This window comes from Oryza brachyantha, chromosome 9 (genome assembly GCF_000231095.2).
Source record: "Oryza brachyantha chromosome 9, ObraRS2, whole genome shotgun sequence".
In the NCBI taxonomy this organism is placed as follows: Eukaryota; Viridiplantae; Streptophyta; class Magnoliopsida; order Poales; family Poaceae; genus Oryza; species Oryza brachyantha.
Window position 1 is genome coordinate 15,112,474 of NC_023171.2, and position 14,165 is coordinate 15,126,638.

At 38.1% G+C, this 14,165-nt stretch overlaps 2 protein-coding genes across 2 annotated transcripts; both read right to left on the reverse strand.

Moving 5' to 3' along the window:
• Positions 1–1,218: 1,218 nt before the first annotated feature.
• Positions 1,219–4,094, reverse strand: LOC102713022 (ervatamin-C-like). The gene is made up of 4 exons (XM_006661486.1): positions 3,623–4,094; positions 1,889–2,115; positions 1,586–1,726; positions 1,219–1,461 (listed from the first exon to the last, which is right to left on the reverse strand). Exons 1-4 carry the CDS (start codon positions 4,092–4,094, stop codon positions 1,219–1,221), a joined length of 1,083 nt encoding a protein of 360 aa, XP_006661549.1.
• Positions 4,095–10,148: 6,054 nt separating this feature from the next.
• Positions 10,149–11,249, reverse strand: LOC102713302 (thiol protease SEN102-like). The gene has a single exon (XM_040527363.1). It carries the CDS (start codon positions 11,247–11,249, stop codon positions 10,149–10,151), a length of 1,101 nt encoding a protein of 366 aa, XP_040383297.1.
• Between the last annotated feature and the right edge of the window lie 2,916 nt (positions 11,250–14,165).

The window sequence follows — 14,165 nt, forward strand, 5'->3', positions numbered from 1 at the left end:
TATGTGTTCTTAGAGTATGGTCAATAGAAGAGCTAACTCCTATCTCCAAAATCTTTTCATGGCATTAAGAACTAAAATCAATCTAATTTATACGATAGTTACATATAAACATATATTATATGTCATCAATGTATGGTTCACTTCTCATACACATTTAGTGTCTTAAAGCTTGTGCTCGAGCTGCCTGTAAATCAATAGCATGTGTTTTCTTCTCTTATTCCTCTCTCCTCCATCTGTTGGGGCTTCTATTGAATCGAGAAATTGGATGGTACTTCAAAGCACAAATATGAATAACAATTTGTAGAGTCTGCTTACATCACTTATTGTAATTGCTCTTAGCGTCAAAAACATATTATAAAAATTAACTACAATAAAAGTACTCTAAAATAAACTAAAATTAATGGTGCTTTAAATTTTTGGCTTAGAAGCGTGAAGAAATGAAAACATGAGACCCTGGAACTGCTTTCGTGGGAAACCCAAGACTGTCATCCGTGAAACTGAAAATCATTATCAGTAGCTGTGATCGAATCGCATGTACTACATCCCCCGGGGGGGGGGGGGGGGGGGGCGATTTCTAGGGGCGTTGCACCCACATACGCCTCTGATCACAGCAAAAGGCGCTTTAAGGATTATTACGGATTATACATATATAAGAAAACCTCGATTACTCCATCTGGCCATCCCCTTGCTTGTCCAGCCGCCTTTGACAACTCCGTTATTCCCTCCATGGCTCGTGAGCTAATGGCCTAGCTCGGGCTGACTATCGAGCCGAGCCGAGCCAGCCTTCTAGCTCGTTAGTATAATGAACCGAGCAAAACTAACTCGGTATGCTAACGAGTCAGAGCGAGCCGAGCCGAGCTGGCTCAATATCCACTTATAGGTGGCGTGCTCTAAATTTCGGAGCACGCAGTGTAGCGCTACATACATACATACGTTACGATACATACATATATATCTTTCTTGAAGCACACTAACATCATGCATGTAAATATATATGCTGGCACTGTTTTATTCAATACTGGTAGAATATTTTTGCTACATCCGCACTCAATTAATTTAGCAAGTATACATAATTCATTACGTGCACGTGCATGTACGTATATTTATTTGCTAATAAGTGTGTACATATATTTGTGCACACGTCCATGACATACATAACCATGCAAAGAAAATTAATTAAGATGGCGCTAGCAAGCAGCTTATATATCGATCGATCGGCTAGTAGGCGGGAGCAGAAGAGGAGACGGCGATGCCATCAGGGTAGAGTGGATAGGTGGTGATGCCGCAGATGCCCTTGTCCGAGTCGATGTCACGGATCATACGGATGTAACCCTTCTCACCCCATCCTTCGCCCCACGAATTCTTCACGATCCAGTAGCGTGGACCGTCGGGTATCTTACCATATCCTACCACTAATACCACATGGTTTGTCGATGTCCCGCAGTAACCTTGGAACACGCCCTGAGTGAGTTAATTAATTAATTAGTACTAATTGTTAATAGTACTGATTTATTTATCCACGGTTAATCCATGTATATGTTTAGGTCGTACAGTTAATCCACGCACGCGTATAGTACGTACGTACCGTACTGTAGCTATGGAAGTCGTTGCTCGCTTCGATGATGACGACCACGGGGCCATAGTTATACACTGCCTGCTTCAGTTCATCCTCGTCGCCGGAGTTCACGAAGGATATGCCACTGATCTTCACGATTGGAGGATTGTTCTGCATGCATATATATATATATATATATTTACACATTTTTGTCATGTACGTAAGTACGTATATATGTCATATCATTAATTAATTATCAAGATGTTTATATGTTTGTTTGAAACTATCTTAATTTGGACGCTGTTAACCCATAGTATATATGTATGTATGTACAGGGTCAAAGGTGCACGGCTGCTGCTGCGTCTTGTACGGGTAGTTGGCGTCTATAGTTATTCCGGTGTTCATGGCATACTGGAGGGCAGTGTACGGGTAGCCCCAGTTACAGTCGCCGCCGCCGGAGCAATCCAAAACTTGCTGCTCCGATAGACTCAGGAGGTTTCCTGTCCAGATCGCGTTCTTGCTCTCTACCGCCCCGACCGCGCCGAACGCCCAGCAGCTCCCTATATTTAATTAGTATATATACATACATTTAATAAGACAAACAAATTAAATGATAATCAATTAACTATTCCCTCTGATTTTTTTACTTTTTTACACCGTTGACTTTTTGATCCCTTCGTCTTATTCAACAAATTTATATAATTATGGACTATATATTTTATTATAATTTGATTTATTCCTAAAGTAACTTTAAGTATGATTATACTTTTGTATTTTTGGACAAAATTTTTAAATAAGACGAAGGGTTAAACATAAATTAAAAGGTCAACGGCGTTAAAAAACCAGAGGGAGTATATTTTAAAGAATAAATTATACTTGCGGTACTAATAATAACTTGGCACTCGAATTCAGTAGTCTATTGCAAGAACTTGGTAATTGTTGAACATTCAGTAGAGGAACTCAGCAATTAAGTGGGTGCATTCTAACACAAGAACTTAAGTAATTTGTTTATTCTAATGCAACAACTTGGCAAGTTATGGGTGGTTTAGATGGGGCTAAAAAACTAAACCTGCCTCATGTTACATCGGATGTTTAGACACTTTTGAAGTATTAAATCTAGACTAATAAAAAAACTAATTTCATAAATGAGAGCTAATCTGTGAGACGAATTGTTTAAGCCTAATTTATCCATAATTAGCAAATATTTACGGTAGCATCACATATGCTAATCATGAATTAATTAGGCTCATTAAATTCGTCTCGCGAATTAGTCCAAGATTACAGATGGGTTTTATTAGTAGTCTACGTTACTATTTATAATAATAAGTGTTTAAACATCCGATGTGACTAGGGGCTAAAGTTTAGCCCCTACAAACAAAATGCCCCTATGTCTTGCCTTGGTTAAGAAGTTCTAGATTAATATTCTAAGCTTGTCTTCAATTTAATCTAGATGAATTATTTAGTTACTAATTTAATTTACACCTCTGGTTCTGATTTCTTTTACACACATTCTCAAATCTCAACATAAATTTAAATTTTCTATGTAGTAATATTTAGTCGACTTTATTAAATAGAATGATAAAAAAATTTAAGTATGTTTTGTGCAAAACTAGAAAAAATATATTGACAAAGTAAGTACTAGGAAATTTAAATGTGTATAGGAACAGTGTTTCAAATAATCAAGTTGTTACACTAACACGCTCACTTCTTTATAAGTTATTACACTAAAATCATTCTACCTTCCAAGTCGTTGTATGTGCAAGCTCATTTCTTATGTTATTTTCTGCTAATATATTTACGTGCAAATCTTTTATGCGTTCGAGAAAAATTCCTATGTTATTAGTATAAATTGCGCCCACATATTAAATGATTGTACAAGCTAGAATGCTCTATATTACACCTAAATGTCAAGTTCATGTATTGTAAATAAAATTTACTATTTTGTTAAATAAACAAAGACTCAAACTTATATATATATATATATATATATATATCCTAGAATAACTCAGTTATATTACATACATCATTTATTAAAAGCAGAAGGGAGCACGTACTCAACGCACATACCGCAAGATCCTTGGTCCTTCACAGGAGCGACAACTCCATATTCTCTCCAGTCCCATGACGAAGGGACGTAGCAGTTATTGGCTGCTGCACGCCGCTTGGTAGCCTGGGAACCGCTGCTGGTCCTGTTCTTCGTGCCGATGACCGGTCCGGGCCTACCGCCGGTGTACTTGGCCGTGAATTCCTCCATGGTCATGTCGGAGAACTTGTTGAGGCCCAGCTTATAGGTCATCCCTTTTTTCTTGTTGGCCTCGCTTACGTATCTGGCGTTCTTCTTGAACACCTCGAACCTGCTAACCTTCTCGGCGAGGCCATCTGATGATGACCCATGATACACGTTGTGCCACCTCTCGTACAGTTTCCACATGCTCTCCTCCGACTCTAAATCCTTGTCCGTAAACGGGACATCGTCTGCCTGCACCGCAGCCACCACCACCATGGCTACCGCCAACACCCCTACTAATGACTTCATCATTGTCGGGTGTATATATGCATGTATGTGTGTTGCTAGCTAGACACCTCGATCAGCTCGGCTCTTCTCTACGTGTTTCTTGGATGAAGATCAGTCGAACATTGCATGCATAGCTCGTTGAATGGAGGTTGCCATTTATATAGCTCGAACCCTCGACTAAAACCTTGGGCCTCAAACCATTTTCTTTCTTTCTTTTTCTGAAAGGTGGGGGCCTGAGGGGAGAGCTTCCCACCTTAATACTTTAATTAGATAAATGAGCATATGACATGTACGCCCACGGAAAAACCCAGGAGTGGTTTGCAACAATTGAATCAAATAAACAAACACTAGAGTAGTAAATTATGACGCACATCATATTTGGCATGACAATGTATAACACTATCGAAAAGCCTCTTAGTTCCTCGATTTATCCATGAGATATTCTCCCATCGTCCCATCCTTGAGAGTTAGAACATACTTGGGAGCTATTGTATACTAGGGGATGATTGTTTGGCTTTTGAGAATGATTGTTTGGTTTTTTGCAAACAAACAATAATTTGTGAATAAAAATTAATTTTTATGTATATATTCTTGGAGATCTAAAAGCCAAAGTTGAAAAATAAACGTACTTTGGTAAAAGATGCAAAAGTAAAAACCGATACGATAAATATAAGCCGTACAACCAAATCAGAATAGTGGACCGAACCGAGAAAGTCCTGAACTAGCCGATAAAATTGAAGGGGCTACGGAACTTAGGACATATCCCTTCACTGGAGATCAAAGCGATGCAGCCCCGGGTCAAATGTCAGGTCCCGTCGGTGATAAAAACTCAAAGAAAAAAAGGATGGCGATGCGTCGAGAGTAGTTATTGATCTATGTGTTATTTTACAAGGACTCTGAGTGTACATATTTACACCCATAGATAAGCACTAGTGTACATATTTACACCCATAGATAAGCACTAGTCTATATTGGGCATGACACTTGTTTTCTAATCGAACTCTCAACTTAGTCCATATTGGACATACACACATTTCCAAGAGACTAAAGGAAACATAGTTATAATTGTACAATAGGCATAGCTCACTAAAGATAAAGAAAAATTATTAAACCCTGCCTAATTAATAGGTAGAATTATTATTCTCGAACTGGGACTCTTCTGAATAAGTTTTACATCGGTTTGTTATGCTCTGTCCTTAACTGAATTCAGTAAAATTTTACCAAATATTGGCATTAACAACGATCATATATATCCCAGTGTATTCTAGCTAGGTGACCACACATTGTTGATCGATATGTCAACCGTTCAAGCAAAAATTTTAATCTAGTGATAGATTAATATAATCCAAGGTGCCTGGCTTAGTTATTTAGCTCCCTGTATTGGACATAGTGCAACAAGGTCGTCGTTAGTTCTAGTTATGCATGTTACGGATATATAGATCTCGATCTATATATTTCAGATTCCTTACATGGCAACTTGTCTTATATATACCATTGCAATGAATATATATATATATATATATATATATATATATATATATATATATATATATATATATATATATATCTCTTCAGTTTAGCATTACTCATTCAAATTGAAGAAAGGGAGACCGATTTTAATTGGTTGGACGGCATTATATAATTAAACTTTGAGTTAGCATGTTCCGTTCTAACAAGTTGTAATAAAATAGCAGGAGCAGCTTCCTTGTTGCATGTTACGCTAAAAGAAAGAGAGAAAGAAAGAAAACAAAAAGGCTTGTGCATCTTTCTAGTTATAATTAATAAGCTGGGAGAGGGGGAAAATATAATCTATATATATAGGAGTATCTAGCAGCAGGCATGCGATCGAGAGTACTGTTAGATCCAATCTACGAGTAAATTAATTAACGCCCAGCGGAGGATCAGCTGCTACCTCTGCATCGTCCATCATTAATTGCATGCCGATACTATAAATCTACTGTCACCCCTCCCTTCACAAACATACATACATATACTTCTCTTCAACGCGCTAATTTATAATCTACGACCGGAAAGACCGCATCAGCCTAACATGCATGGCTGCTTTGTGACTGGCTGCCTCGAACGACTTTGATCTAAAACAAATCATCGTCAACTTCAGTCAGAGCAAATCGCTATTGTCTATAACACTCTCCTTATAACTACAGGAGACAATGGATGGTAAGTCACACGACAATAATATTAGAAGTGGACGCAATCACCAATCATGGTAGCTAGGTGGAGTAGTAGGCAATGTTAAAAGTACAGTTAAAGACAATGGAGTCGCATATAAACACTAGAAACAAAGACAGAATCATAAGTTCAGAATAGAATATTAGAGATATCATATATTCAAACCATCTCTAACTTGCCACATACTCTAAGTTTTTATATATACACCAATAAGAATGTGAATAAATGATTTCTCTTCCATCTAATATTTTCCAAAACAACAACTAGCTAGGGCTTTTATTTCCTTTGAAGCACACAACCATACAAGTGCATACATTAGCACAATGTCATATTCATTTATGTTTGTGCCTATGCAGGCATGATATTGTTGGTTGATTTTTTGGCCAGCCACCAAATAAAAGAATTAGAGATATAGATCGGTTTAAGAAATTCAGAATCCACCATAACTATTTTTTACCGTGTCCAACTCAAACAAGAAATTCGAAACAGATAAGGAGATAGAATAGGAGTTTGTTTCGGTGATCGGTAGAATCAAAACTCCATACTAAATTCAAGATATACCCCGAGCCCCACCAGTGCATATAAATAGAGAAACAGAGGAGGAGGAGACGCCCAAGTTGTCTGTCCTCAAACAAAAAAAACCTAATTGCCCGATCGATTAGGCACTGGAAGGGGGTCGTGTTGTGATCTCTCAACATATCCTTTTGCTTTTCGTTGAAGTGTTTTGGTATGTGATCCAGTAATGTTCTGAAGGTAAGCGATATCCATACAACAAGTTTAATATGAAAACCACATCATTGCCCTTCTCTGACTTAATATGTTCTAAGGGCTAGACCATTGATTTTTGGAATTCCACCTGTGTAGCCTGCTACATATGATTTTTTTGACAAAGAATCCTTTAAACCAGCAGTGTTGGTTATGATTTAAAGCAAGGATGGTTTGCATATCTTGCTCGGTCTTATACATGCTTGTTGTCCCCTTTCATTGTAAGCGCATAGAATTTATCAACTGATTTATAGAGCCAAAATGGTTAGCACTAATACATCTATTCCTATTTTACATTTATACAATAGTTTATATGCCTATTTTTAGCCAGTGTGCATATATACCTCAAAACTCAGTACCCAATACCATTGCATGTTCACTTGTATTAATATACCCTTAGAGAAAATCTTCTTCAATGTTCTCTGATATAACTATATATGTTTCCTCAGGTACAACATTGTCAGGTCTTTGCCTTGTACATATAACCATCCCGACACTATTATTAGATATGTAGTTACATGATGCATACTAGTTGTGTAAAGCAAGCTGATGATGACCTTAACATCATCTACCATATGTCTAGTTTTTAATTAGCCCTTATTTTGTGCTTCATGTTCTTTTACCACATGAACCTATTTTATCGTTGCAAAGGCTTGTGTATGCAATACAACACGTTTTCTATTTTTTTATCATGCCATACACACGTGTTGTACCTCTATCGTTCTCATTTCGTGTATAAACTGACCCAGTGATTTGTGGTGTTCTCTCTACGGTTTCATACAGTCCGTTTTTTACTTTTCCATAAATCCTGCTTACAAGTTACTCTGTGTTGACAATGTTTCCACCAATCCTATTTAGAAATTACTCTACACATGAACACAGTGTTTGTTCATGCCAAGGATATCCTATTTACAACTTGATTTTGTTTAAATGGTATGACCACATATATATCTATGTGTTATTGATCGTTTTGTCTCTTGATTTACACACATGAATGAATTGCACGTACAGATTAAACTTAAGCTTACAGTCTATATATATCCTCTCTTTTTTTATATACAATTTGTACTGTATAAGTTTCTAATATATATGATGATTTATAATTAACAGCACCTGACAAATAATTTTGAGACCAAACCTATTATTACCTAATTAAGTGTTCTATAGGTGACAACATAGGTGTGCTAATTTTACTTTATTTATATTGCTGGCTGCCCGCGGCAACGCGCGGGGCTCCGACTAGTTTGTAGCATTATTGCAGGGAAGCGGATTTTCTCGAAGATCGTTAAGACCTGGAGAAAAGTAGGTCATTATTGACTATATCGATCCTATATGTGGAAAAATAAGTATGTCTAATGCAAAACTTGCGTAATCTAAGTCACACTTGAATCGTTCGGCTACAATTTGCAAGACAACCTGTGGCCCTACCTATAATGTTGTGTTCCATCCTTCCTTCAGGATTGCTGCATTTCATCTCCTTCACGATTGCTATACCTTGTTTCCCTTGCATCTTGCATGCAAATCGGCGATCCCCCCCCCCCCCCTCCCCAAAAAAAACTTAAAAATTAACAAATATCCAGTTTTCAGTCAGACAGCAGTTTGTATTTTTCTTTTTTACACAAATTGTTCTTGCTATTTTTTCATATATATTTTCTCAGAATGTATGCAGAAAATTGTGACAAAGTTGTGGACTCGTTTGTACTGAACCGCAACTCCAGCCCATCCACCTGGACACCGGACAGGCCGTTTTTTTGGGCCTAACCATAGAAGGCCTAAAATGGGCTGGGCTCAGGCGAACCCAAAATGTGTCATTACTAGCGACAACAGTATGCAGATGTACTGTACACACAGTATAGTGCTGTCTCTCCGTTTTTTTAACGCTACGATATTTTACTATCTGTCTTATTTAAAAATTTTATATAATTATTAATTATTTAATTTATTATAAAAGAAGCTTTAAAGAATACCTTTAGTTTGTATATTTATATAACTAGCAGGATGGCCGCACACTATGTGCGGCTAGCATTGTTTTATATATGGCATCTTATCTTGATAACAATTAATTTTTATTTGTAATTTAACATTAAATTTTTTTAATTTTATTTTTACATGGAGACTTACTAAATTGTATTTACACATAACTCTTTTATATTATTTTTCTTTATTTTTAATTCTAAAATTATATTTCTAAATTGATTCTAGAAGTTTCTAAATTGTATTTATAGATGGACACTTCTCTCAATATCAATTATTTTAGATTTTTTAATCTGAAATTTGGATATTTTATTAACTGTATTTATACATGGTCTCTTTTATATTATTTTTCTTTATTTTTAATTTTTAAATTTTATTTGTAATCGGATTTAGATGTTTACAAATTATATTTATAGAAAGAATCTCCTCTAATATCAATTATTTAAAAAAATTATTTTAAACATCAAAATTGTATTTTTAATCTAATTATCTTTTGGATTAATATGAGATTTTCTGGTCCATGAGAGTTATATATATTATAATATGAAGAGAAATTTTTAATCTAAGATTTAGATTTTTCTAAGTTATATCTTTTTTATAATTTTTTATTTATGTATTTCGGATTGGAATATAAATTGGACGTGCTTTATCCACCAGGCTGGGACGTAAATCAATACGAATTGATATTTTCTTTAGTTCAAAACACCTGTTTGTTGACGTGTATTTTTCACTGTCCGACTAAATTTTTTTCTTTTATTTTTTCCGATTAATCTCAGAATTTATAGTCCGTCAGAGTCAACGTGGAGGCTCATTTTTCTGTTAATTTATGATACTTTAAATAAGTAAATATAGATACAAAAGTTAACGGTATTAAATAAAAGAAAACATAGAGTGTACTATGAAATGAATTGCTAGCATGCAAGGACATATATCTAATCTTGATATATATCCAGGACTGCATGCATTTTATTTGAAGAAACGTTAGGTATAAATACCTTACACATTCGAGTAGCTGGGAGGTCCATGTATACATCATACCATACCTACGTACGTAGATAAGTTGGACCTCCATTTTATTTTAATTAAGTAGGTAGGTCTATATATGTATGTATGTTGAGATGCTCTTATCGTAGCTAGCTACGAGGTTGATCAGAGCTCATCCTTGGCGGCGCGTTTGCCGGCGCCGGTGACGGCGGCGCAGGGGCAGTTCTTGATGGGGTAGTAGGGGTACATGGCGATGCCGCAGACGCCCTCCTTGGCGTCGACGTCGCGGATCATGCGGATGTAGCCGCCCTCCCCCCAGCCCTCGCCCCACGAGTTCCTCACGATCCAGTAGCGCACGCCGCTCTGCGTCACGCCGTAGCCCACCACCACCACCGCGTGGTCCAGGTACGTCCCGCAGTCGTCGCCGGTGAACACGCCCTCCGTGTACAGCTGGAAGTCGTAGCTCGCCTCGATGTACACCGTCACCGGCTGCACGTACACCTGCCGCTTCAGCGCCTTCTCGTTGTTCGCCGGCACCGCGGCGTACCCGTCGATCTTCACCAGCGGGGTCATGCTCGGGTCCAGCCTGCACTGGTCGTCCATGGCCTCGTAGGGTGGGTAGTTGCACTGCAGGGTGATGCCGTTCTCCATGGCGTACTCGAACACGCCGGGCGTCGTCCCGCCGCTCTCGCAGTCGCCGGCGCCGGAGCAGTCGAGCACCTGCTGCTCGGACAGCGTCAGCAGGTTCCCCGTCACGATGGCGTTGATGCTCTCCACGGCCGCCGTGCCGGCGAAGTCCCAGCAGCTCCCGCACTGGCCCTGGTCCTTTATGGCGGCCACGGCTCCGTAGTCCCTCCAGTCGTACGCGGCCGGCAGGTCGGCGTCGGAGACCCTGGGCATGGCGATCCTGGCGGCCGGCTTCTTGGCGGCGTCGGGCTTGACGACGGCGCCGGTGTGCTTCTTCTTGAACTCCTCGAGCGTCATGTCGGCGAACCTGTTGAGGCCGAGCTTGTAGGGCTTGCCCTTCTGGCTGTTGAAGTCGTGGACGTACCTGGCGTTCTTCTTGAACACCTCGAACTTGGCCTTCTTCTCGGCGAGGTCGGCCGACACCGTGTGCACGCCGCGCCACTTCTCGTACAGCTTCCACATGCTCGCCTCCGACGCCAGGTCCTTCTCCGTGAAGGCGATGGGGCTGCCCTGCGCCGCCGCAATGGCCATGCCGACCACCACGGCCGCCAGCAGGAGCACCTTCTTCGTCTCCGCCATTGTTGATGTCCCTATAGCTAAAGCAAATTACAACTGCTGATGTGTTGCTGTGTTTAGGTTAAGCTAGTTTGCATGGGATGCATGGTGATCTCCTCCATGCCCCCTTTTTATAGGAGGACGAACAGCAAGTCGTGGTCGTCCACGTCGATCATAGCTTACGTAGCAAACTAGGAATCTCTAATTAGATTATAAAGCTAGGTAACGATCGATCGACCATGGAAATACACGAGAGCACCAAGTTTGGTGCAATTACAAGGGGATTCGCCGATGACCTTTGCATCCATTTTGGTGCCATTTAATTATTGCATTGGTCAGCACTTGACTTGTAAGAAGGGGTACGTAACCTAGATTGGATTGGTGCAGAGTAAAATCTGTTAACCGTTCAGTTATGGCGTCAGAAACGAGCTGCCATGCACGGGTGCATGCAGCTGCATATGTACAGTGATTGGTCGATCGAGTTAGGTAGAAAGATTTGTACTGATATGATCGACATATATATATAGAAGCATTTTAATTACTATCCATCCATGGTGCTCGTCAGTAGTGTCACTTTCAAAGATGCGTACCATGCAGTTGTTTATGACTGTCGTTACTACATACACGTGCTGAATATATATATTAATCGAGAGAGATCAAGCGAGCAAACGATATATATATCGAGCTAGCTGGTGCATGCATGACCTGGATATATATGACCACTGGATTGATTATTTGATTTCATTCCGTTAATGGTACTAGTACGTTGGATTCGAATAGTTTTGGTTGGATTGAATCTGCTCTTACAGTATTGGAGTAACTTAATTAGCTATAAAACTGAACTCCCACTATTTCAAACCAGCACCGTATAAGTCACTACGGCTGCGTTTTTTTTTCCCTCGACTAGTTTTCGTTTTTGCACGTATACTTTTTAAACTATGTATATTTTTTTAAAAAAAATTATTTAGAAGTTGATCATCTCACATTTTTAAAATAGATTTTTAATTTCTATAATAATTAATTATATCGTTTATATCATAAATTAGCTATAAAAACATATGTTTTTTATCTTTATCTAATTAACAACAAACGCAACCTTACATATGACAGATTATATTTATATGTAGCATTGGGATTAATACTTATCATAAATGGGATGAAACATCTCTTTGATTGTCAAGAAATTAAGCTAGCTAGCTGACCAGCAGCAGTTGCATCAACCGATCCATGTACTATATCTACTAAAGCTAGTGAGGTAACTCCAACTTGATATATGCATATATTGGTCGTTGGGCCGGGAATGTATGCATTAGTACATAATCATGTGCTCATAAGTACGAACGCCGTATATATCACAGGTTTAATTACCTGGGTAAGGATCGATCGATATTTCTCGAGAATAGAGTTTCAAAATCGATGGACGACATGCATGATACTGAAGATCAACTTGTGCTTGCAGTTAATTATTTCGAGTTTGCATGATCTGAACTTCAATTTGAAGTCAGAGACTCAGAGAGACCGTGTGCATTTACATTTCAACTTGGTTGTTGATAGGATGACTGAGACGCGCGCATGTTGCCACAGTACACATTGTCTTGTGCTATATGCATGTTTTAGATCAAAATTTAACACACTGGACATTTTAAATATTAATACCGTTTACGATATTTAGATTGGATGAAAACTTCGTATTTGTACTTCTATGTATTGAATTGAAGGGGTTTTTTTATTTATAATATAATTTGATGAGATTTGTATATGTTTTGCATACAAATTTATAACCAGTAAATTTGTATTTGGATCACGAGCTTATACTATATACCAGTAAATTTGTATTTGAAAGGGGCAGCTAGCAATCGGTACTGACCCGGTAGAGCAGTCTGACGCGTGATATACAGCTGAATTTTATATATTATAGCCATTTTAGAAAACTTATATCATAAATAAACCCATAGAAAGACTTCAACAAAAAATGGACAATTTTACCCCATGACAGTAAGTCATTGACATGAAAGTATTATTTGGCACGGAGGTATAATTTCTCGATGCCAAAGACGATAGTATCGACAACCTCAAACCCCATGACAGTAAGTCATTGACATGAAAAAGGTCGGTGCAAAGACATTGGCATCAAGAACCTATTTGCAAAAAAAAGAAACCAGAAAAAGAATCTATACGTAAGAAAAAATGTTTACATGTAGTTTCTTGGTGTCAGCCATATTTGTGTCGAGGACCTATTTATAAATATTTTTTCTTATATGTAGATCATTTTCAATTCTTTTACAAATAGGTCATTGGCAACAATGTCTTTTTCACCAACCTTCTCCATACCTTAGTACTAGAGGCAAGGGTCTTCATACAAACGGCCATGGCGTTAATACAATATTGAACCTTGGCATGCACAAAGGAGGTTTATTTTCTATTGAAGTTTTATTAGGAATTCATTTATAAAATAAGTTTTCTAAAAGTTTATTTTCTATTGAAGTTTTATAAAATAGTTTTGGTTGGATATAATCTGCTATTCGAGTAACTTAGTTATAAAACTGAACTCCCTTCGTATCAAAATATATGACATACTTTGTTTCATTAGAACAAATATTTAAACCAAAATTATTTCATTAGGACTTTTTTCATGACACAAAAATAATATTGTTAGATTCTTATTCCATATATAGTACTTTCTTTTTCTACTTTTGTGTAACACAGTGATACGTTAATACAATAATCTTTGATCAAATTTTATCCTAACTAAATAAAATACACCCAATATTTGTTCAACCTATCGGCTAAATGCAACCTCGGGAAAATTCCTTTAGAAAAGTAAAGCAGCCTGAACCGAGGGTGAAATTACACCCTGAAATTTATTAGGCAAAGATTTTAGGACCAGACAGTTCAGCACTATCTAAAATGGTCAAGGCTTCCCCTCAAGCACATGGATGA

Excerpts from the sequence above, each read along its gene's own strand:
- LOC102713022 (XM_006661486.1), bottom strand. The coding sequence starts at position 4,094 with ATGATGAAGTCATTAGTAGGGGTGTTGGCGGTAGCCATGGTGGTGGTG. Across the intron at positions 2,116-3,622 it reads GAAGGACCAAGGATCTTGCG|GGAGCTGCTGGGCGTTCGGC; the intron begins GTATGTGCGTTG and ends AATTAAATATAG. Across the intron at positions 1,727-1,888 it reads AGCCGTGCACCTTTGACCCT|AACAATCCTCCAATCGTGAA; the intron begins GTACATACATAC and ends ATATGCATGCAG.
- LOC102713302 (XM_040527363.1), bottom strand. The coding sequence starts at position 11,249 with ATGGCGGAGACGAAGAAGGTGCTCCTGCTGGCGGCCGTGGTGGTCGGC.